Source organism: Mandrillus leucophaeus, unplaced genomic scaffold, assembly GCF_000951045.1.
Source record: "Mandrillus leucophaeus isolate KB7577 unplaced genomic scaffold, Mleu.le_1.0 Scaffold197, whole genome shotgun sequence".
Classification (NCBI taxonomy): Eukaryota; Metazoa; Chordata; class Mammalia; order Primates; family Cercopithecidae; genus Mandrillus; species Mandrillus leucophaeus.
Window position 1 is genome coordinate 406,166 of NW_012101998.1, and position 25,716 is coordinate 431,881.

The 25,716-nt window shown below is 40.7% G+C and overlaps 1 protein-coding gene and 1 pseudogene across 3 annotated transcripts; one reads left to right on the forward strand and one right to left on the reverse strand.

Annotated features, from left to right (window-relative positions):
* Nucleotides 1–1,811: 1,811 nt before the first annotated feature.
* Nucleotides 1,812–3,731, reverse strand: LOC105538661 (annotated as a pseudogene).
* Nucleotides 3,732–3,893: 162 nt separating this feature from the next.
* Nucleotides 3,894–15,753, forward strand: ZNF485 (zinc finger protein 485). Of its 3 annotated transcripts, none has more exons than XM_011978569.1 (5): nt 3,894–4,027; nt 4,479–4,556; nt 6,099–6,225; nt 6,742–6,837; nt 14,144–15,753. In XM_011978569.1, exons 2-5 carry the CDS (start codon nt 4,533–4,535, stop codon nt 15,220–15,222), a joined length of 1,326 nt encoding a protein of 441 aa, XP_011833959.1. In that variant the 5' UTR covers nt 3,894–4,027; nt 4,479–4,532; the 3' UTR covers nt 15,223–15,753. The 3 variants fall into 3 exon arrangements, with proteins under 3 accessions (XP_011833959.1, XP_011833960.1, XP_011833961.1); XM_011978570.1 differs by having other exon boundaries at nt 3,901–4,022; XM_011978571.1 differs by having other exon boundaries at nt 3,921–4,054.
* The last annotated feature ends 9,963 nt before the right edge of the window (nt 15,754–25,716 follow it).

Here is a 25,716-nt window from a genome sequence, read left to right on the forward strand (position 1 = left end):
AGTGCTAGGATTACAGGCATGAGCCACTGTGCCTGGTCATGATTCTTGATAAAGTGGCTTTGTAGGATTCTTGCCTAAAACTCGGCTCACCAGGCCGAGACAAGGCATAGTTGAAAGGAGGATGCAAAGGAGCCTGACTCCACTTTAGGAGAGACGCTTGTCAGCTGTTCTATCCTTAGCATCCAGAAGTGAGTGGCACATAGTGGGGCTTCGGTCAATCATTGGTAAATTGGTAAATGAATGAACCATTCTGAGAAATTTTCTTAAAAAAAAAAAAAGGCCCTAATTGAATGAGAGAGATACATTTTCCTCCCTTAGCTTTCTAATTCCTGGAGTTAATAAATAGAAACATATATTTTCCCTAGAAAATAATACATTTGTTAAAACAGATTCAGCCTACTTTCATTTTCTATGTCAGCAAATGGTGAGGAAATAATGTTTTTAGTGTTCTAGATGATGTACTTTTCTAACATGCTTTTTATTTGTATGAAATAAAAACAGGATTATTTGGAAACAAATAGCTATCCAAAGTCACATAAAATACGCCTTTCATATTTTGCTTATCAGTTTCTGGTGGCAGGTGTCAATCTAAGCAGTACATTAGAATCACTTGGGGGCTTCTAAAAATCCCAATGCCAGGACCACACTCAGGGCAATTAATTCAGAATCTCTGAAGCTGGGACCCAGGCACCTTCACTTTTCTTTTTCTTTTTTTGGTATTAACTTTATTCTATTTTCTGTATAACTTTAAGTACATAAAGTTTTATTTCCACAGGCCTCAGGAAATGGGTAGAAATCTCAGGACAATCTCTTTTCCCACCAAAAAAGTTGCATATTTTGGTAAGTGTTTGTCCTAGAGGGAAAAAACTGAAATTTACATTAGCAGTGCTGTGCAAGATTCTTACATAAATCAAGACCTAAAAGCAGCTTGCAGTGGAGGTTTTGGTCCCCTGTTCAGGTGCTTGGACAGAAGCCATAAGCTGGTGAGCATGACAAGGAAAAGGAGGCAGTGAAGACAGGTGACAGGCACCTAGCAGGGAAGGAGGATTCAGGTGTGCCAGACTCCTTGGAATGGCGTGTTGTTTTTCCTTTTTTTTTTTTAAAATCTCTGTAGGAAGGTGCTGGGTAGGGATCCCAGAGAAAGAAAGGGTCCAATACTTCTTTAACTGCCTTGGATGAAGGGCACTGCTGTAGCAGCTAGTATCGGAGACTCTCCTATCTCATGGTTGAGGCAGAACTAGGATAGAATAGTGAATAAAAGGAATGCTTATAGGAAACCATTTTGCGTGGAATGCTAGATGGCCAAGCCTCAGCCTTCAGTCCAGTGTAACCCTTGCCTCATTTGTCAATAATGAAAAATTAGTTTGGTTAGAAGAACCAGTTGGAAACACACCAGCTTCTGCTACCTTCATGCTCATCATTAGAAAAAGATTAACCAGTGTGAACATTCTGATCTGTTAATTCCTTGGACTGTTTTCCTCCCAATGGACTGTTTGTTGGTAGAATAACCTCCAAAACTCAAAGCTAAAATGCATCATTTTAGCCTGGTCGGCAGTTCCTTAAGAATGGACTGGTGGCATGGTTGAGCTAATATGGAAAAGCTATACCTTCCTGCAGAAGATCACCTGACCTGCTATCCCACTGCAAATCTCAGCCTGAGGTATAATTCAGTGAAGGCAGGTAGCTGTGCTTCTCAGAGCAGAGAAGCAGTTTTAAGAGCAGAAAGGTAGAGGAAATCTAGAAAAGAACCGTCTTGATACAAATTTATCCCATGGTATGAAGGGAGGGCAAAGAACCCAGTGGCACTTTGCTTATCCAGCAATTTCTGTCACTGTAGTGACCAACTTCTGCCCATTCCAGAGGGTCTTGAACTGCTCAGGAACTGGGAATTCACAAAAGTCACTGCCTATTGTAGGAATGAGGACGTTCATCTCAGAAGATTTGGCACTCACTATTTCACAATCCAGAGAATTCTTCCACAGGTAAGCATGGCAGCCATCTGTTTTGTTGATTGAAATGGTTGGCACTTTACTCATTACCTAAACTTTGACATCCCTACTTGTTGGGAGCAAGCCCCCCCCTAAATCTGGCCATAAACTGGCCCCAAAACTGGCCATAAACAAAATCTCTGCAGCACTGTGACATGTTCATAATGGCCCTAATGCCCATGCTGGAAGGTTGTGGGTTTACAGGAATGAGGGCAGGGAACACCTGGCCTGCCCGGGGCAGAAAACAGCTTAAAGGCATTCTTAAGCCACAAATGAAAGCATGAGTGATCTGTGTCTTTAAGAGTGTGTTCCTGCTGCAGTTAACTAGCCTAACCTATTCTTTTAATTCGGCCCATCCCTTCGTTTCCCATAAGGGATACTTTTAGTTAATTTAATATCTATAGAAACAATGCTAATGACTGGTTTGCTGTTAATAAATATGTGGGCAAATCTCTGTTCGGGGCTTTCAGCTCTGAAGGCTGTGAGACCCCTGATTTCCCACTTCACACCTTTATATTTCTGTGTGTGTGTCTTTAATTCCTCTAGCACCGCTGAGTTAGGGTCTCCCCAACCAAGCTGGTCTCGGCACCTACTGTTGATTATCTCCATAATGCCCACTATATCATCGAATACCAGACCAAATTTCTTACAGTTATCTACTGTAATGGAGTTAATTTTGCCCTTGATTTGCAATGTCGTGTTGACACACTTGTATATGTAAGCTGCGTGTTTCAGCTGTGTCATCAATCACCAGGTTGGAAACATTTTCCTGATTTTCCACTGTCTGCTTCTTGCCCTCCAGTTCAAGTACAGCTGGCTCTTTCTTTGTGGCTGGTTTGGGGTCTAGGTGCAGAGAATGGCTTGGGGACACTGCATACTGGACCACTCTGAGCCTTCAGGGTAGGGTTCTTGTGAGTCTTCATGTCATCAGATACATGTTTCAGGGCATTTGTGATGCTCTTCCCCTGATTAATCTGCGCAAACAGTGCTGAGAGGGAAGTGGATTCATCTGAGCCTGAACTGATAGAGACTAGCGGAGGAGGGGGGCCTGGTGGTGGGGGAGGAGTAGCTGATCCAGCAGAGGGTCCAGATGGCAGTCCACTCAGTTCTTTTGCCACAGGCCCCGTTTTGCTCCAGGCTAGTCCGGTGGTATGGAACTCCTTAATGTAAGCCTACAGCTCTGTCCGTATACTTAAATAAGCTTTGACCCAGTCTACATGCATCTTATCCACATCTTTGTACTCTTTAAGGACTCGGTTTGTATAAAACACTGCAGCATGATTCATTTCTTTCACATAAGGGCCAGGATTGGGAGCCATAGCCACCCAAACCAGGGCCTGGATACTTTCGCTGACAGCTGACAGGTGATTAAACAACTTGCTGCCTCGGTTCTTCTCCCGAAAGGTTATCACTTCTTTGATCTGTTCTGAGATGGGTGCCAACAAATCGGAAAGCTGCCGGCTGTTGACACTGAGAAGCTGTAACCAAGAGAGTTCACTTCAACTTCAAACCTGTGTGGACCATCTCCGCATCTTTCTGCACGTCTCCCCCAATCTCTTTACTGATCTTCAAGTACTCTGCCACAGGACAGGCAAGCGAGTCAAATGCCTGCGCATACGGAGCTGTTCCTGCTTTTGAAGGACTGTCTCCATACCCACGGTGCATGTCAGAGGTATGGCATACTGCCTCTAGGCAGCCCACTGCCCTGTCCAATTTTTCTACCAGATTTTGCATATCAGTCATAATGTACCACCTCCCGATTGCGATCAGCCGCTCTCCACTTCCCGCACCTTCACTTTTCAAAGATTCCCAGGTGATGCCAACCTGCTCTGCGGATGGAGCCCCTAAGACTCCCGAGCGACGCAGACTACGTTTCCCAGAGGCCTCCGCGGCCGCAGCCACTTCCGCTTCCGGTCCGGTCCGCCCCCGCGTGGGGCGAGAGCTGCACCAGCAGCTGGCTGGTAGCTACTGTCTGGACAGCGTGGCGTGGTCGCTGTCTCTCTGGGTGTGCAGCTCCGCAGCCCTGCCGGCTAGGTTTGGTTTGTCAGCGGCCGCCACCAGGCTGGGTCCCTGAAGCCTCGGGCCCCTGGCGGGTGCTCCTCGCCTTTCCCAGGGGCGGGTCGAGGGGCGAGCCGGGATGGGAGGGGACGGCGGCGGTGGGCAGGGCCTACCCACAGTGGCTGAGCCATGTGGAGCGACCGCCCGAGACTGGTGCATCACAGAGCGCTCCAGGCTTGCGCCCTGGCAGACAGATTGGGCCACTGACAAGGCCGTCCCCCCGTGCTGCCAAAAGTGCTTGGCGTGGAGCTGGCTGCAGTCCAGGACGGATCCCAGCAGCCGTTCCTTTTCCTTTCTTCCTGAGCGTACCCACCTGGACCTGTCTGCCCACCCGTGGAGGGAACGGGCGGGCGGGGGCCTGGTCCAGAGGGCAGATTCTAGCTAGGCTAGGGCACGGAGGGACTTCCTCATATTTCCTCTCTTCTTTCCCAGATTGACTTACGCAGAATTCTCTGCCCTTGCCTGGGAGAACAGTTCAGGAGACAGATGGCCCCAAGAGCCCAGATCCAGGCAAGTTTGATTTTTCCATTTCTTGAGAAGCCACGTGTTTCAGCGAGGTGGGGCTTATGCTTCTTGCCCAGAGGATGCCCTGCCCTGTGTGTGGACCAAGCTACCTGAACCAATCCTGGATGGGTCTCACTATTTCCATCCTCTCTACCCATTAGGTAGTCGTTCACCAAATAGATTATTGCTACCCATGTTTTCTAGAGTGCTAGAAACAGAAAAGTACTTTGCAACCTGGCAGATGATGAAAAAAATACATATTAGCATATAAAGACGTAGGCCATAAAGACATAGGGTGATAGCAGTGCTCTCTTGACCTTTAGTGTGTGGTGGGGTGGGAGGGGTGGAGTAGTGGAAGCCTTAGTTCTTCCTGAAGAATATAAATGAGATGCGTAATCGCAGAGGATACTAGGGGAAAGCGCTGCCTGAATGAAGTCATTATGGCAGAACCATGAACAAACTGGCCTGAGAAAGTTGGAAACATTCATGGTCTAGAATCCCAGACTGGAGTTTGCCTTTATCCTGGAGAAAACTAGGTTTTGAAGGATTTTGAGAAACTGATTATGTAGTTGGTATTTTGAAAGAAAGTGATAAACATTTGAGTATCTATTATAGAAGTAAATAAAATTAAAAAAATTAAAGATTAGCTACATTTCTACTGTTCTAACAAGTCAAGTAATTTCATTTGAAACACCTTTTGCATATTTTTAAGGCCTACTCTTTTTTCTTTTAATATTTCATAACCATTCCAATTTGTTCTAGTTTCATTCCTACTTTTTATAGCTTCCTTTTATACTGTACCTTCAACCAGCCCTGGGACCTTGAGCAAGTTCTTCCAACTCTCTGAACCTTTGTGTCTTTAGCTACAAAATAGATTTTACTTTATATAGTTATGGCAGAAATTTAGAGAGATGATATATATCTCAGGGTTTAGCACCGTGGGTGGTACCTAGTAAGTTGTTACTGTTATGAAAAGCAATTTTTTTTTCTTTTTTAAAAATATTCTGCCCCAGAGTTAGATCATACTCCCTGTAAATTTTCGGATAAAGCTAATCACTTTCCATGTCTTTTCAAAGTTTCTATTCATTTGTTGATGGAACAAAGCCTGAACACTTTTGTGTCAGGCCGTGTTTTTGACTGGGAGGCAACAGTGACCCACACTGTCCCCCTGGAGCTCACATTAGAGAGGATGCTTACAGTCAGTGCAAACCTCTCCTGCCAGGTGGTGAGAAATCCTGTGAAGAAAAATGAAGTGGGTTTCGAGACAGAGTGGCAGAGGATGGGGTGGAGAAAGAGACCTTTTTGACAAGGTGACATGAAGGGTGGGGTGAGCAGAGGCCAGGCATGGAGGAGGAAGCAGGACAGGCATGCAGGAAGAACACACTTGAGGGAGGAGTCCCACCTCCCCCCAGCCCGCAGCTTTTACTTGTTCATTTCCATGAGCACCGTTGGAACTGTCAGAAGCTGGCTTTGACCACCTTGCTTCCTTCTCTTGGGATGCTTCCCTTAGGGGTTCCTGGATGACCAGAATTGGGTTTGGTTTTGCAGGGACTGCTGACATTTGGGGATGTGGCCGTGGCCTTTACCCGGATTGAGTGGAGACACCTGGATGCTGCTCAGCGGGCCCTGTACAGGGATGTGATGCTGGAGAACTATGGGAATCTGGTGTCTGTGGGTGAGGATGACTTTCTCGTTGACTCAAGATTGGTCTGCTGGGCAACCTTGTGTTTTCACAGGGTGAATGGTTTGGGGTATTGAAAAAAATCTTAAATGATGTGTTTTTTGTTTTGTTTTTCTTAAGTGTGGGCTTAGAGGCTGGAGTTTATGCCCCTTCCACCCCTCAAGAAAGGTCAGAGCCATACAGAGTTAAGATGGGTAGCTTTGTGGTACCAACTAGCCCAGTTCTGGAACGTTTCTGTGTCATGATTCATCTGCCTCCCAAAATAGGAGTTTCTCGTCCTCCAGGAGGACCTGGTTTTCTAATTGACTTTGCCCCCTTCATTTGCTTTACTGCATGAGTTGGACATCCTGGGTGCCACCCTCGAGGCCTCTCTAACCTGTCCGTGCTCCTTGCAGATGCTCAAGTTGACACTGAGGTCTGGAGTGACTGTTTGTGCTTGTAACCACCATCACATTCCTTTTCATTCATTTTTTTTCTTCTTCTTCTAAGATCCTTTTTCTTTATGAACAGGGCTTCTCTCTTCCAAACCAAAACTAATCACTCAGTTGGAGGAAGGGGCAGAGCCCTGGATGGAGGTGCGAGAGGCTCCATCAGGCCCACGTGCAGGTGAGTGGGTGGGAAACATCCCAGCAGCAGCGGAGCACACGGAACGGTACGGGGGCTCCTGAGTGGAAAGCTCATCTCTGAGTGCCCTGTCGGTGCAGAAGGGCACTAGTTTCCTCTTTTGATGTCATCCTCCTGTGAAGTGGCTGGCTGCTTTTCTCCCCAGTCTTTCTGTACTTGGGAGGGCTTCTCCCTTCCTGAGGGCCTCAGGCCCATCTGTGCCATCTCCCAGCCCTCTGAAATCCTCAAGCTCTTTATGTGATTTTTCTCTCTCTCTTTCCAGGCATTCACCAGGCTATCTTTTGTTTCTTTCTACTTCTGGTCCATTTCCTTTCTTTTATATTTTTTGAGACAGAGTCTTGCCCTGTTGCCCAGGCTGGAATGTAATCATAGCTTACTGCAAACTCAAACTCTGGACTCAAGCCATCTTCCCGCCTCAGACTCCTGAGTAGGAGTAGCTGAGACTACAGGCGTGCACCACTATGCTTGCCTAATTTTTAAATTTTTATTTTATGTAGAGATGGTGTCTCGCTATATTAGTCATGGCTGGTCTCGAACTCCTGGCCTCAAGTGATCCTTCCACCTTGGCCTCTCAAAGTGCTGGGATTACAGGTGTGAGCCACCACACCTGGCCCCTGTTCATTTTCCATTCCTTACCCACTCTCATGGAAGCTTGCTAACTCACTGTATACCGCTTCCTGGTGGTAGTCGCAGATTCCAAATGTAAGCATGGTTTTCTAGCTCTCAGGTAATTGCGATTTTGGCGAACACATTGTTGGGGAAGCATTTTCTTTCCTTTTCTTACGAATCTTCTTTTATTTCTCTTTTCTACTGTCCTTTGCTCTTGGCTCCCATTTTTTTCTGTGTATGCTTTGTATATGTTTCTCTATATCACTTTCTCTGTGCCATAGTTCATTTCTAAATCTCTAAGCCTGAATATTTCTCTCACCTAAAATATTTATCCTGCCAGTATTTCTTCTTCTAAAACTCTAATTGTCATTTTGCCTCTGTCATCCTCAGGAGAATGTTTATAACTGTATTTCATGTAAAATAGTAGTAATACATAGTCTTGCTTAACCTAGGTCTTTGCTGGTTGTGGGTGGGATGCTTTTGAAGTAATTCCTTCTATTCTTACTATGTTTAACATTTCCCTGTAAATTCTTGTGTAGATTCTTTATATAGTAACAAAAGTCGCTCAGTCTTCTTTATTCTCTGTTCTTTCTGTTTTAATTTTGGTTGTTATTTGAAATAGAATGTTTAAAACTTAGAGGTAATGAAAACAAGCAATGTTTCCCCTAATATTTCTTTCATCTGCTTAGAGGACTAGTAAATCTTTCTACAAAGACTTTACAACCATTCAGTATTTTATGGTTTTTTTTTTGTGTGTGTGTGTATATTTCCCTTTCTGTTAGTTGTTAGACATGCTTATGGTACCACATTCAGATGGTTCAAATGGTATGCAGTCTCCTTCACATACCTTTCTCATCACTCAGTTCCCCTCCCCAGAGGCATCCCTGTATCAGTTTCTTGTGGAGATTTGCATATGTGATGTGTACTTTGTGAGAGTATCCATGAATTCTTTAAGTACATGGTAGCACGCTCTTTTGCCTGTTACTTTGGCATTTATGTCTTAGAAGTCATTTGACATAACTATATTGTTTAGAGCTTCTCTCTCTCTCTCCTCTCTCCCTCTCTTTCTTTCTTTTGGAAACAGAGTCTCACTCTGTTTCCTAGACTGAAGTACAGTGGCTTGATCATGGCTCACTGCAGCCTTCACTTCCTGGGCTCATGCGATCCTCCTGCCTCAGCCTCCTGAGTAGCTGGGACCACAGGAGCATGCCACCACACCTGGCTAATTTTTTTTATTTTTAATTTTATTTATGTATTTATTCTTAAATGTGTTTTTGTAGGGATGAGATCTCACTATTTTGTCCAGGCTGGTCTGGAACTCGTGGCCTCAAGCTGTCCTCTTCCCTCAGTTTCCCAAAGTACTGAGATTACAGGCATGCGCCACCATGCCAGCTTATCTTTCTTTTTAATGCCTGCATAGTGTTCCACTTTATGGATGTCCTATAATTTATGTAATCAGTTCTCTTTAGTGGACATAATGACTCTGACCAGTGTTGCAGTGGTTATCCTCATACACATCAATTCTCTTGTGTACAAGTAAATCTGTAGAATAAATTCCTATAAGAATTGTTAAAGGTTAAAATTTTAAAATCCACCAAATTTGGTGGGTATTTCCACTATTCATAGAGATAGTACATGTTTATACTCCTAATGACAACATATGAGTGCCACTTTTATCATCGCTTGTCAACGGTGTCTTATATGCTTTGATCCTTGCCAGTCTGAGAGGTGAAAGTATTTTATTGTAATTTTAATTTGCCTTTTTCTTATCAGGAGCGTGATTTAGCATGTTTCAACATTTTCAGCAACCCTTGTGTTTATTTTTCCTGAGAACTGCCTGTTCCAGTCCTTTGCCCATTTTACTGTTAGATTGTTGGACAATAAAAATTGTCAATGTGAAGGCTTCTTTATACATTCAGGAAATTAATTGTGTATCATATATATCACAGATTTTTTTTTAAAAAGTTTGTTTTATATCAACTTTATATTAACAAAGGTAATGATGGATATGCTTATCTTTGCATCTTTGCATTGTGTCTGGGCTTCTCATTTAAGCTGGCTATTGAGTTGGGATACACATACATTGTTATTTAAAGGAAGTATTTCGTTCATATGTTTTGTTAAGAAATTTTAGTTTTTTAAATCAAGCATGATTGCTGAATTTTATTAAATGCTCTTTCAAGATATGTGGAAATATCTGTCTTTTCCATTTTGATCTGTTTGTGTGGTAGATTTTATTCTCAATTATCTTGACCATGACACATTATATCATTCTCTGAATGTGACAGTAGATGATTCCATTTGCTAATCTTTTATTTAAATTTTTGCAGAGAGACTTAAATGTATTTACATTTTCTTTTTCATCTGCCCATTTTCATTGGGCTTTGACTTTAATTTTGTAATACTTTCATAAAACATTTTTTGGTCTTTCATATTTTTATCCTTTAGTCTAGTTTAACTCACATGATAGCTGTTCCCTAGAGGTTTGGGTCCTTTGTCCCGTTTTTGCTTATTTATTGTGATGGGAGCAGAAGGGAGGAATTGGGGGTATTTTTTTGACAGTGTTGTCAGTAGTGACTTGTCCAAATAGATTTTCTCTCTCTAGGAAACAGTTTTAGTAATTTATAATTTCCTAAAAACTATGGAGTAATTCAAGGTTGTAAGTTATTTGTGTTAAACAAAGTAGCTTTTTATAACTCTTTTAGTAATATCCTCTGCATCTTTGGTTATTTTCCCTGATTTCTTACTTTGTCTTTTTCCCATTTCCTATGTTTTCCTATTTCCCCTTTATTAGCTCTGTTTTATTTTTTTGAAGAAGAGCATTTGGGTGTATTTATTAGTGTTACTGTTTTCTGTGTTTTGAGTCTTAAGTTCCTTTTCCCTTTTGCTTTCCTTGGGTTTATTTACTTTTTCCTAAACATTTTAGTTATTCATTAATTGATTTTTCTTCTTTCTTATTGATGTAATGTAAATATTTAAAGCCTTAAACTTTGTCTATGTAATGTTTTAGTTATATTCAGTAGGTTACAATATGTAGAGTTGTCATTATTTTTTAGTTATTTTGCAATTTGTGTTTTGATTTCTGTGATTGAAGTACTAAGATATTTATAAGCTAGACTCTCCTTTTCTTTCTTAAAGCCTTTAAAAAAATTAACACATATTTAGAAAAGCTGATAAAATATGTGTACAGCCCAAATTAGTATTTTAAAACTCAATACCCATGTAACCAAAACTTAGGTTAAAAAATAGAACTTTGGCAATACCTGAGTAAATCGCATCATAATTCCTCCCAGTTATTACCCATTCTCCTCCCCTTGAACTAACACTATAGTTTATTTTTGCCTTTTTTTAACTTTATGTGAATGGAATCATATAGTACATATAATTTTTTTGTCTGGCTTATGCATAACATTTTTTCAAATTCATTCATCATTTTTATTTATTTCTTTGCTGTGGATCCATGCTTCTGAAAACTCTAGCGTGCCTCAGAATGCATGCTGCAGTACAGTTGTGGGGCCCCCTGCAGAGTTCTTTATTCAGCAGGTTCTCAGGCATGCTGATGCTGGTGCTGTGGGGCTGGAGCCCATGCTTGGAAAATCACTGCTGTGGAATGTCTCATTGTGTGACTCTACCTCAGTTTCTGTCTTATATTCAGATGCGTATATGCCATTTTCCAGCTTTTGGCTATTAGAAGTGCTGTAAACATTCTTATAAATTATTTTTTGGTTCCTATGTGGCTACATTTCTGTTGGGCATGTATTCAGCTTTAGTATATAATGTCAAATGATCTTCCAGAGTTTTGTACCCAGTTATACTCCTTCATCAGTGTGTGAGAGCACTCCTTGTCCCATGTCCTGGCTAGCACTTCCTGTGGTCAGTCTTGTGAAGTTAGTCATTCTGGTGGATGTGCAGTGTGCCTCATTGTGGTTTTCATATCCATGTCTCTATATCTAATGAGGTTAAAGACATTTTAGGGCTGGGCACAGTGCTTCTTGCCTGTAATCCCAGCACTTTGGGAGGCTGAGGTGGGCGGATCACCTGAGGTCAGGAATTCGAGACCAGCCTGGCCAACATGGTGAAGCCCTGTCTCTACTAAAAATACAAAAAATCAGCTGGGTGTAGTGACACATGCCTGTAGTCCCAGCTACTTGGGGAGCTAAGACAGGAGAATTGCTTGAACCTGGGAGGTGGAGGTTGCGGTGAGCTGAGATTGCGCCACTGCACTCCAGCCTGGGTGACAGAGTGAGACTCCATGTCAAAAAAAAAAAAAAAAAAAAAAGACCTTTTAGAGTATTTATTGGTCCTTATAGAGCATCTCTGATTGGGTAGCTATTTCAAGAGCCTGTTACTGATTACATGTATTGTACCACCCTCTCTGTATTGTTACTGACTGTTAATGGTCTTGATGAATAGCAGTTATTCCTTTTTCAGGGCTCAAACAATCCTGTCTCAGCTTCCTGAATAGCTGGGACTACAGACACATGCTACCATGCTCAGCTAATTAAAAACATGTTTTTTTTTTTTTTTTTTTTTTTTTTTTTTTTTTTTTTTTTTTTTTTGAGACGGAGCCTCGCTCTGTCACCCAGGCTGGAGTGCAGTGGCCGGATCTCAGCTCACTGCAAGCTCCGCCTCCCGGGTTCACGCCATTCTCCGGCCTCAGCCTCCCGAGTAGCTGGGACTACAGGCGCCCGCCACCTTGCCCGGCTAGTTTTTTTGTATTTCTTAATAGAGACGGGGTTTCACCGTGTTAGCCAGGATGGTCTCGATCTCCTGACCTCGTGATCCGCCCGTCTCGGCCTCCCAAAGTGCTGGGATTACAGGCTTGAGCCACCGTGCCCGGCCAACATGTTTTTTTTTTGTAGAGATGGAGACATGCTATGTTGCCCAGGTGGGTCTGGACTTCCTGGCCTCAAGCCATCCTCCTGCCTCAGCCTCCCAAAGTGCTGGGATTATAGGCATGAGCCACTGTACCCAGCCGAGTTCTTCCAGTTGATCAATCTCTTTCTTCTTTGTCAGTGCTTTTTTGTGTCATGCTTTATTTAAAATGCTTATTTTAAATTATATATTATTAACAATTATTTATTAACATTTATTATTTTTGTGATTTTAATATTTTTTCTTTTCCCAAGATCACGAAGATATTCTTCTGTGTTAATTTCTAGAAGCTTTATTATGTGTTTTTTTTTGTTTGCATTTACCATCCTCTTGGAATGGATTTTTGTGCATCATATGAGGTAGGGTTTATATTTATTTTTTTCTCCTGAAATGTGCTAATGCAGAGCCTCCTCTTCCTCACTGCTTTGCAAGACCACCTTTGTCATAGAACAAGTACCCATATGTGTCTTCACGTTGGCAGCGTGACAATCAGTATCTTGAAATATTCTCTAGTTTGATCATAATACATTAAACACATATCCCATCAAAGACCATTGGAAGAATCGGGGCTGTTTCTGACTGGGCTTCACCTTCAACTTGCATTTCCTTGAAAAGATAAATCTTAGCTCTAATATCTGTTGTATGGAATTTCTCCCTAGACTACTAAGTATAAATACATATAAATATATGTATGTGTATATATCTTTAGGTATAGATAGATACAACTTATGTTTGTAAGAAAAGTGCATTTAGTGAAACAATTGGTTGGTGATTGTTAATTTTACTACAAGTTTGTCTCTATTAGTTTTTCAGAATGTTTTTATCTGAATCATTTTGCTCTGTCTGTCTGGGGTCTTGTGTCTGTACTTTGTAAAAAGCTAGAGAAAATTCACATAGTATACCCATTGATTGTGTGTGTTTTTTTCTTTTTTCTTTTTTTTTTGAGACGAAGTCTTGCTCTGTCACCCAGGCTGGAGTGCAGTGGCACTATCTCAGCTCACTGCAACTTCTGCCTCCAGGTTCAAGCGATTCTCCTGCCTCAGCCTCCCGAGTAACTGGGATTAAAGGCATGTGCCACCAGGCTAATTTTTGCATTTTTAGTGGAGACAGGGTTTCGCCACGCTGGCCAGGCTGGTCTTGAACTCCTGACCTCAAGTAATCCACCTGCCTCGGTCTCCCAAAGTGCCGGGATTACAGGCATGAGCCACCGTGCCTGGCATGGGTATGTTGTTTTTTAGATATGTTAAAAATTTAGTTTATAGTAAAATCTTATTGTCCTGAGAACTATTTTTGTTCCTTGAATATTTTTTCTATTTTCTTTTTTCTCCTGAGCAATTGAATATTGGTTCACTGTTAAATCCTCACAGAGAAATATTTTTCTCAAGTTCTTGGTGACATCATAATGTTCTCAAATATACCACCTGCAGAAATCTGTCCTAGTAGTAATTATAGCTTTCTTTGTGACTCTGGCCTTTCTCCTCAATTTTGTATTTATTCTGACATTGTCTTTTTTCTTTTTTAGCTGTTTCCTGTGTTGTCTTCCTAACTTTGCAACTTCTTAGGTGCCCACGGCATTCTTTAAATGCAATGTTTATAGTGCAGATTCTCTTCTTTTCTTTAAAGTCATACTTCTCCTGCCCTTAGCCTGGCCATCTTTTCTCAGCAAGAATCACAAATGGGACATATTAATAATTTTTCATAACCTTTAGTTATGTAGCATAGAACATTATTCAAGTCCTTGCACAACTCTCACTTTCAGCATTTCGACATAAAGAACGTTTGAATTTTTTAAATTTTCTTTCAGTCCAGGATTACTGGTTTGAAACAAAGATGTCAGCCCTAAAGCAAAGCACTTCTGCAGGATCTGTTGTGGGAGAGCGAAGGAAAAGTGTCATGATGGAAAAAGGCCTGGACTGGGAGGGCAGAAGCTCCACAGAGAAGAACTATAAGTGCAAGGAATGTGGGAAAGTCTTCAAATACAATTCGTCCTTCATTAGCCACCAGAGAAATCATACCAGTGAGAAACCACATAAGTGTAAAGAATGTGGCATCGCCTTTATGAACAGTTCATCCCTTTTAAATCACCATAAGGTTCATGCAGGCAAACAGCCTTATAGATGTGTTGAATGTGGGAAGTTCCTGAAGAAGCACTCAACGTTTATCCACCATCAGAGAATTCATTCTAGGGAGAAACCCCACAAATGCATTGAATGTGGAAAAACTTTCAGAAAGAACTCAATCCTTTTAAGTCATCAGAGAATTCATACTGGCCAGAAGCCCTACAAATGTAATGACTGTGGGAAAGCCTTCGCTCAGAATGCAGCCCTTACTCGTCATGAAAGAATACACAGTGGAGAGAAACCTTTTAAATGTAACGAGTGTGGGAGAGCTTTCAGGGATAACTCAACTGTGTTGGAACATCAGAAAATCCATACTGGTGAGAAGCCATATCAGTGTAATGAATGTGGAAAAGCCTTTAGGAAGAGCTCAACTCTTGTTAGTCACCAAAGAATGCATACTGGAGAGAAACCCTATCACTGCAGTAAATGTGGAAAATCTTTCAGGTATAGCTCATCCTTTGCTGGTCATCAGAAAACTCATAGTGGAAATAAACCCTATCAGTGTCGTGACTGTGGGAAGGCCTTTACAAAGAGCTCAACCCTTACTGGACATCAGAGAATTCATACTGGAGAAAAACCCTATCACTGTAAGAAATGTGGGAAAGCCTTTCGGCACAGCTCAGGCCTTGTTGAACATCAGAGACTCCATACTGGGGAAAAACCTTATAAATGTAATGAATGTGGGAAAGCTTTTCCCCAAAGTTCAGCCCTTAAACAACATAAGGAAATTCATAACAAAGAAAGAGCCACGAAATGTAGTTAGTGTGGCAAATTGTGCAGAGTAGTTTATTCCTTCTGACCGTCATAGAGGAGACATTAAATAAATCATGCATTTAACAGAAATACTCTGTGTACTTCTGCGAGAACATCTCACTTGTGAGGATATTCATTGTGAGGTTTGTACTAGTGAAATATTTGAATAAGCTAAATGTATGTCAGTACGGAAGTAGTTATAGCATACTGCGTGCTAATTGAAAAGAATGAGGTGGAGCTGTAAATACTGTACAAAGCCAGGCATGGTGGCATATGCCTGTAGTTCCAGTTGCTTGGGAGGCTGAGACAGGAGGATTGCTTAAGCCCAGGAGTTTGAGTCTGTAATGCACTATGATTGTGTGTGTGAATAGCCACTGCACTCCAGCCTGGGCAACATAGCAAGACTCCATCTCTAAGTAAAAAAATACGACAGTAAAAATATCCCCATGATACCTTGTTAAGTTAAAGAAGCAAGTTGCAGGAAACCTATATTATATGCATTCAAAAAGACCTGGAAAAATAAAGACCAATCTTAACAGCAGTTATCTCTCTCTGTGTGTCTCTCTCTCTCTCTCTCTCTTTTTTTTTTTAAGAGACTAGCTCTTACTCTTAAAGTAAGAGTACTTTAAGAGTAAGTATGCCATGTGATCATAGCTCACTGTAGTTTTGAACTCGGGCTTGAACAACTTCCCACTTCAGTCTCTGGAGTAGCTGGGGCTACAGGCATGTGCCACCACACTCAGCTAACAGCAGTTATCTTTGAGGAGGATGTAGAATAAGTTGAGCATCCATAATCGGAAAATCTGAAATCTGAAGTGCTCCAAAATCCAAAACTTTTCTGAGCACCAACAGGTGCAAAATTCCACAACAGACCTTATGTGATGGGTTGCAGTTAAAATGCATCTTCAAGATTCCTTATTTTGTGCGTGCAAATATTGCAAAGTCCAAAAAAGTCTGAAATCCTAAATACTTCTGATCTCACGCATTTCAGACGAGGGGTACTCAACCTATATTGGTATGATGAAGTGAAATTTTGACTTTGGCTGTGTTCTTTGAAATGAAATATTTAATCAGGCATCATTCATGTGTCTTCTGTAACTTAGTGTAGTTATCTTCCAATATGAGAAAACTCAGAAATCATAAAAACAAGACAAATGCCACACAGAAACTAAAAGCTTTTAGTTTCTGCAGCTAGAGGCTTCTCAGTATTAAAATACAAAGCGCTGAACTTGGAGAAAATATTACCATCATCATATTTAACAGATAACACTTAGAATATCTAGAGAGTCCTTAAAAATACATAAATATAAAAATTCCAGTGGAGAAATGGTCTTGGATATGAATGTACAATTATCAGAAAAATAAATATAAATGATTATGCCTACGAACTTTGACCCTTTGACCTACCATTTATATTTAAAATCTAATTAAAAAGTACAGTGTTGTAGTAATGAAGAGCTGGAGTCACTATAACGTCTGTCATCAGGGGAATGTTTAAATTAAGATACATGCAGTCTTTGGACTACCATGTAGTCACTCAACATTTAATTAAAAGACAGTCCTTTAATTAATTAACATTTGGTGAGTTAGACTTTTATGAGCTGACAGGGAAAGCTGTCTATAACATTAAGTTGAAAAAGATCCAAAGTAAAGAATAATAGTATAGTACTTCTTTTGTGTAGTCAATGCATTACCTGAATATTTTATGATAAAACTATATCACAGATATAGTTCAAAATGTAAAAGAAATAAAGCAAACTTGAAGAAGAATGTTATGAAATAGAAAATATCTAAGTATTCAACTCATGACTGAAAAGGGCCAGATTTAATCAAAAGAAACACAGTTGCACACACATAGATGATTGTTAGTAAGAACTGGTTAAGCTGCTTTGGATAACAGTTTGGCAACATGAATGTAAATCTAAATGTATGTTCTCATTGACCCAGAAATGCCACCCTCAAACATTTAAGGAAATAATTTGACTAACTTACAGAGCTTGTATTGCTCATCACCATTGGTTACACTAATATCCTGGAAAGATGTGGGAGAAACATGTAAGTAGGGAAATGTTTAAATAAGTTACAGAACTCTCATAGGCTAGCATCCCAGTTACTACAGATGTATAATAAACCATCACACACTTAGCTGCCAGTATTTATGCTCACAGATTTTGTGAGTCAAGGATTCAGAAAGGGCACAGCAGGAACAGCTTTGTAACCCCATGATGTCTGGGATTTCAGTTGGGAAAATTCAAGGTTGGAATCGACAGTTGGTCAGTGGAGTCATCTGAAGTGGCAACACTATGGTAGCCACAGGTGGCTACTGAGCAGTTGAAGTGAGGCCAGTCTGAATGGAGACTAGTGTGTTGATTGAAAATAGGACTGTAAGTATAAAATGTGCATCAGATTTCGAAGACTTTGTATAAAAAAAGAAACTAAACTATTTTAATGTTTTTATATTGACTGTATTTTAGATAGGTTAAACTAAATGTATTAAAATTGAATTTTAATGTGACTACTAGAAAATTTCCATTTACATATGCGGCCTACGTGTATGGTTCGCATGTTTCTATCAGACAACACAACTGAAGGCTCCATCACAAATTGGGTGGTTGATGCTGTTGGCTGGGACCTCAGCTAGGGCAGTTGCATGTGAACACCTACATGTGACCTTTTTATGTGGCTGCATAGGCCTCCTCAGCTTGGTGCCTGGGTTCTGGAGAGTCAGGCAGAGAAACTGTTATTGCCTGTTGTGATGTAGCATCAGAAATAACAGCATCTCGGCTGGGTGTGGTGCCTCATGCGTGTAATCCCAGCGCTTTGGACACTGAGGTGGGTGGATTGCTTGGGGCCAGGAGTTCAAGTCCAGTCTGGGCAACTTGGTGAAACCCAGTCTCTACAAAAAAATTAGCCAGGTCTGTGGCACGTGCCTTTGGGACATGTAGTGTCTGTAGTGGTGGGGAGGCTGAGGTGGGAGGATTGCTTGAGCCTGGGAGGCAGAGGTTACAGTGAGCCAAGATTGCACCACTGCACTCCAGTCCGGGCAACTGGAGTGAGACCTTGTCTCAAACAAAGAAACAACAACAATAACAAAAAATTTGGCGTCTCTTTCTCCATAGTCAAGCCTGTCCAAACTCAAAGGAGAGGGAACATAGACCATACTTTTTTGGAGGAGTATCAGAGTCACATTGCCAGAAAAGTATATTCAATGGAGTACATTATTACAACAATTTTGGAAAATATGATCTGCCATGGCATATGATACAACCATTAAAAAGGATAAAGTGGATATGTTGGATGAAGAAACAGGTTACAGAACAGTATCTGAAAGCTTATGGCAGCAGTTTAGAAGTATAATCTTTGGAGTCAGGGTGCAAGATGCAGCTTACCTCTTAATATATTTTGTGAAACCACTGGCTAGTTATATAGCCTATTGAATCATCTACCATGTACAGATAAAAAAAACCTAGTTTTGTTTAAAGGAGGTAAATTTGTAAAGTGCTTAGCTGAATACCAGATGCAAAGTGCAAGGTAAATGTTAGCTGGTGCTGTGTTAGTTATATTCATTTCTGTTTGTTTAAAAAGTGTATAGTATGTATACATATATACACGCACACATATATATGTACAGGTGTATATACATATATTTCTCCTATTTTTTAAAAAATATAAAATTAAAATTCTGCATAAAGATATAAAATAAAAAATTTCTCTCATATATATATATATATGAGAGGTCTCTTACAAAATTGATTAAAGATCTCAAAAGAACGTGCTCCACCATGATCTATATCCTGTGCACAAGGCTCAAGAGGGGCCAGTGGTTTTACCTGCTGTCAGACACCGTAAACAAAGCTTGGGTACTGGCTTGTCTTATTGAGGAAACCTACTTTAACATATGAAAACAAATAAAATATTTCAAAATGGTAATGATAATTGTGACATTTTTGGTAACGTATTTCATTTAAGAAGTTTTCATTTAAAACACTAGGGTGTTTATTCAAAATGGGACAAGACAGGACAATAAAAGAAAGCTGACCAATATTCCTTATCAGCATAGAAGCAAAAATCCTGAATAGAATATTAGCAAATAAAATCTAGCAATATATAGAAATAATAATATAGAATCATGATCAAATGAGGTTAAGGCTGGTTCAGTGTTTGGAAATCAATCAATGTAATCTACGTTAAAGAAGATTAAAGACCAAAGAGGAAAAACTGCCTGATCGTACCAATTGATGCAGCAGAAGCATTTGACAACATACAGCATCCATCCATGATACAAGTTCTCAGCAAGCTAGTAGAAGGGAAGTTCCTCAACCCCATAAAGGCCAACTATGAAAAACCTATAGTTAACCTCATACTTAATGGTGAAAGACTGAATATTTTCCCTATAAGATGAAAATAAGGTTAGGATATCTGCTGTCACTACTCTTGTTTTACATAGGACTGGCAATCCTGGCCAGTGCAATAAATCAAGAAAAGGAAATAAAAAGCATACAGATTGTAAAGGAAAGAGTGTAACTGTCTCTGTTTACAAAGGACATGATTGAATATGTAGAACATACAAAGGAAGCTATAAAAAGCAAAAACCGGCCAGGCGTGGTGGCTCAACGCCTGTACTCCCAGCACTTTGGGAGACCGAGGCAGCTGGATCACGTGAGGCCAGGAGTTCAGACCAGCCTGGGCAACATGGTGAAACCCCATCTGGATAAAATTACAAAAAATTAACCAGGCATTAAAGTGCATGCCTGTAATCCCAGCTACTCGGGAGGCTGAGGCAGGAGAATTGCTTGAACCCAGAAGGTGGAGGTTGCAGTGGGCTGAGATTTGTGCCACTGCACTCTAGCTTGGGTGACAGAGCAAGACTCTGTTTGAAAAAAAAAAAAAATCCAAGAACTAATAAGTGAGTTTAGCAAGATTATAGGATCCAAGGTCACACACAAAAAATGTTTCTACACACTAGCAATGTACAACTGAAAGCTGAGATTAAAAACAGTGTCATTTGCAATAGTTCATAAAATAATGAAATTCTTAGGTATAAATCAAAACATGCATAGGACCTGTACACTGAGAACTATAAAATGCTGATGAAAGAAAGAAAAGACCTAAATAAATGGAGAGACATGTCATATTCATGGATGGGAAGATTCACCATAGTCAAGATGTCAGTTCTCCATAAATTGATCTTTAGATTTAACAAAATATCAGTCAAAATCCTAGAAGGATTGTTTTGTAGATGTAGACAAGTGGATTCTAAAGTGTTATCCAAGGCAAAGGAACTGGAATAGCTAAAACAAGTTTTCACAAAACTAGAAAAAACTTTGACTCAGTTTACACAATTTAAGACTTTAAAGATTTAAGACTCTAAGACTGTGGTATTGGTGGAGATATAGAAATATACATAAGTGGATCAAAATAGTCAAGAATGGACCCACAGAAATATGACTAGTTAAAAAATTTTAAACGTGGGTGCAAAAACAATTCAATAGAAAAAGAGAAATCCAATACCATTTTCAACAAATGGTATTGGAGCATTTAGCCACGTGTTAAAAATGATCTTTGACCTATACTTCACACTTTACACACAGATTAACTCAGAAGGGATTATAGAGCTCAAAGTAGAGCACAAACCTGTAAAAATTTTAGAAGCAAACAGGAGAAAATCTTCATGATCTGGGTTAGGTACAGAATTCTTAGACATAACACAAAAACCATAATCCATGCAGAAAAAAATTGATAAACTGGAGCTCACATTTCTGGAAGGTAGGAAGTCCAGTATTAAGTTTCTGGCATCTAGTGAGGGACTTCTCACTATTTCATCCATGGTGGAAGGTGAGAGGGTGAGAGAGAGAAAAGGAAAGTGAAAGTAAGGGGGGTTGAATTCCCTCCTTTTATAGCAAACCCACTGCTATGCTAACAGCATTAATCCATTCACTGCACCCACATGGCCTTATCATGTCTCATTAGGCCCCACCTCCCCAAACTTGCACTGGGAATAAGTTTCCAACACATGATTTTGGGGGAACAAATTCAAACCATAGCAACAATAAAATATTTGAGATAAATTTAACGAAATAAATGTGAGACTTGTACACTGAAAACCACCATTCCGGAAAGAAATTTTTAAAAATCTAAATAAATATAGGGACACTCTGCATTAATGAAGTTGAAGCTCAATATTTTAAGATTGCAAAACTCTTCAAATTGATCTGTAGTTTCAATGCAGCACCTATCACATTTGCAGCAGGATTGTTCTGAAGAATTGACAAACTGATTCTGCAATTTATACTAAACGAAGAATTGAGAATGGTCAAAACAATCTTGAAAAAGAACAAAGAACGAAATTAATCCCAGTTTCAGAGCTTACTATACAACTGCTAAGGGGAAAAAACAAACTTTTCCATCTGTTGTCACACCACGACGACAACACAGAAGACTTCTGCGACCAAATGTGTGGGGATTTTTCCTGTCTGACAGATAGTATCAGATCCCACAGGTTGAGGGCTCAACCCTGTAAGACTGCCTACACCCTCTCAGATGCTAGGTGCATCTGGAGGCATTCTGAACGTAAGCCCTGGTCTCCAGAACTTCTGACCCACCAGCTTCTCAAGTTCGGGCCCCCACAATCACCTCTTTGGGTTCCATTTATATAACTGCTGTCACCACACAATTAATTTGCTAGAGCAGCTCACAGAACTCGGGGCAATACCTACTTACATTTACTGGTTTATTCTTAAGGATATTACAAAGGAAAGTGATGAGGAGGTGCCTAGGGTGAGGCATGTGGGAAGAGGTATGGAGCTTTCATGCCCTCCTGGAGCGTGCCACTCTCCAGAACCTGCATAGGTTTTGCTATCTGGAAACTCTCTGAACCCTGTCCTTTAGGTTATTACGGAGGCTTCGTTACATAGGCATGATTGATTAAACCATTGGTTGGTGATCAACCTTTAGCCCCTCAACCCTTTCCAGAGGAGGTGGGCCTGAAAGTCCCAACCCTGTAGTCCTCCCTTGGTCTTTATGGTGACAGCCCCATCCTGAAGCTACCTGGGGGGCTGTCAATGCATTAACATACAATAAGACATCATTTTGGTGTTTCTAAGGGTTTTAGGAGTTGTATGTTAGGAAATGAGGTTGAAGACCAATTACATATTTCACAATGTCACAGCTACTGCATTAATCAAGACAGTGTGGTCATAGCATAAAATTAGACGTATAGACCCATCAAACAGAATAGAGATTCTAGAAATAAACCCTTATGTTTTTGGCCAGTGGATTTTTTTTTTTCATACAGGTTCTCACTCTGTTGCCCAGGCTGGAGTGCAGTGGTAAGATCATGGTTCACTGCAGCCTCGACCTCCCAGGCTGAAGCGATCCTCCCACCTCAGCCTCCTGAGTAGTGGGACTACAGATGTGTGACACAACACTGGCGAATTTTAAAATATTTTGTAGAGATGGAGTCTCCCTATGTTGATCAGGCTAATCTCAAACTCCTAGGCTCAAGCAATCCTCCTGCCTCAGCCTCCCAAAGTGCTGGGATTACAGGTGTGGGCCACCGTGCCCATCATCAGTGGATTTTTTTTTTTTTTAAATGGACTCAAATGATCTCTGTAGTGCCAGCTACTTGGGAGGCTGAGATGGGAGGATCACCTGAGCCCGTTAGCAATGGATTTTTGACAGGTGTGCCAAGGCAAATTCAGTGTGGGGAAAGGATAATTTTTTCCACAAATGGTGCTGGAATAATTGGATATCCTCATGTAAAAATATATACGTTTAGGATATATATATATAAGTTTATATATATATCCTAATATATATAAGGGTATATAAACATATATATCCTATATATAAAATATATGTTTATACATCCTTATATATAAGAGATATATAAGTTTATATAGGATATTTCTTTGTATATCCTATATAAACATATATATCCTATATATAATATATGTTTATATATCCTTATATATATGTTTATATATATCCTATATATAAGGATAAGTTTTATCCTCAAAAAAATATGTTTAGTCATTTCTCATCATACATAAAAATCAAGAAAGATCATTGACCTAAATAGAAGAGGTAAGTTATACTATATATATATATATATTTGGTTTGGGATGTAGAGGCGAAGGGAAAACTTCCCCATTGCCCTCTGAAAGTTTGCTGAACACTGACAAAAGGCAGATTAACAGAAAAGGCATGCACATTTATTTGATCGTAGTTTTACTTGAAATAGGAGCCTTCAGAATGAGGACTCAGAGATACAGGGGATAGGGCCCATTTTTTTGCTCAGGTTCAACAGAATATGTACAGCCATGTAGAAATCTGATGGGATGAGAAGGGTGTGATCCGATACTGACAGACTGAGTGGGGAAAGGGGAAACCCAGCAGGGCCTGTCTGTCTAGATTGTTCATGGCCTCTCTAAACATGCGTTCCTTCCTTCTGCCTCTGAGGCAGGACCCTCTCTGGAATGGGGGTCTTAGGACATACAGTTAAACAAGGTAGGTCAGATAACTTTTTTTATGGCCTGTTTTTACACAGAAAGGTATGGGAAAGTGAGGGATATATTTTTAGGTTTTATTGCTGGCTTTGGAGAAAAGGAGTTCTGGTTTCTAGACCTGTGGGGGAAGAGGGATTCTAATTTCTATGGCTAGCCTAAGGGGAGAATGAGGGGCCAGAGGCAGAAAGGTTAAGAGAAAGTCAGAGCTGCTTCTGTGGCCTTCAGTTTTGGGTATCATTTTCTGAGACCCTACTAGACAATCAATTCTTAGATATGACATCAAAAGTAAAAGTGATAAAGAAAAAAAGAAACTGATAAATTAGAGTTTATTCAAATTAAAATCACTTGCATTTCAAAAGACATCATTTAGAAAGTCACAGACTGGGAGAAAATATTTACAAATCATATATTTAATATAGGATTGTATCCAACAATACATAAAGAAGTCTAACAACACAATTATTACTATTATTATTTTTTTGAGACAGAGTCTTGCTGTGTCCCCCAGGCTGGAGTGAAGTGGCGCAATCTCAGCTCACTGCAACTTCTGCCTTCCAGGTTCAAGCAATTCTGGCCCAGGCTCCTGAGTAGCTGAGATTACAGGTGCATGCCACCATGCCCGGCTAATTTTCGTATTTTTAGTAAAGATGGGTTTTCGCCTTATTGACCAGGCTGGTCTTGAACTCCTGACCTCAGGTGATACACCTGCCTCAGTGTCCCAAAGTGCTGGGATTACAGGTGTGAGCCACCGTGCCCGGCCGCAATTATTGTTATTATTATTAAACTAGACAGTTTAAAAATAGTTAAAAGATTTGCATGATCAAGGAAGTGAAAAGATGGCCCATAGAATGGCAGCAAATATTTGCAAATCATTTATCTGATAAGGGTCTTGTATCTTGAATATATAAAGAACTCTTACAACTCGGTAATAAAAAGACATTTTGCTGGGAGTGGTGGCTGATGACTGTAATCCCAGCACTTTGAGAGGCTTAGATGGGAGGATGGCTTGAGTCCAGGAGTTTGAGACCAGACTAGGCAACATAATGAGACATCCCCCTGCCATCTGTACAAAAATAAGTAGAAATAAAGAAAAAAAAATTTAGCTAGGTGTGGGGTGTGGTGGCAGGGACTTTAGTCCCAGCTACGTAGAAAGGTGAGGTGAGAGGATTGTTTGAGCCCAGGAGGTCAAGGCTTCAGTGAGTCATGTTCTCACCACTGTACTCCAGCCTGGGTGACAGAGCCAGACCCTGTCTTAAAATAATAATAAAAACCCCCCAAAGACGATCTTGACTCACTGCAACCTCTGCCTCCCGCGTTCAAGCAGTTCTCAGCCTCGGCCTCCTGAGTAGCTGAGATTACAGGCGCCTGCCACCATGCCCAGCTAATTTTTGTATTTTTAGTAGAGACGGGGTTTCGCCATCTTGGCCAGGCTGGTCTTGTAACCTTGTGATCCACCTGCCTCGGCCTCCCAAAGTGCTGGGATTACAAGTGTGAGCCACCACGCCCAGCCCACCCCGAAGACATTTTAAGAGTAGTTGTATTAGTTGGTTAGGGCTGCCGTAACAGCATGCCAAAGACTGGCTTAAACAACAAAAATGTATTTTCTCACAATTCTGGAAGGTACAAGTCTGAGATCTACCTGTTGGCAGGGTTGGTTTCTCCTGAGGCCCCTCTCCGTGGTTTGTGGATAGCATCTTCTCCCTGTGTCTTCACATGGCCTTCCCTCCGAGTGTGTCTGTGTCCTCGTCTCCTCTTCTTATATGGACACCAGTCATTGGATTAGGACCCACCTGAATGACCTCATTTTAATTAACCATCTCTTTAAAGATCCTGTCTCCAAATACAGTCACATTCTGCGATATTGGATATTATGACTTTGTTATATGAATTCAGCCCATAACAATGAGCCAAAGATCTGAACAAGCATTTCTCCAAAGAAGATATGCAAATTGCTAATAAGCACATGACAAGATGCTCAGCATCAGTGGCTATCAGGG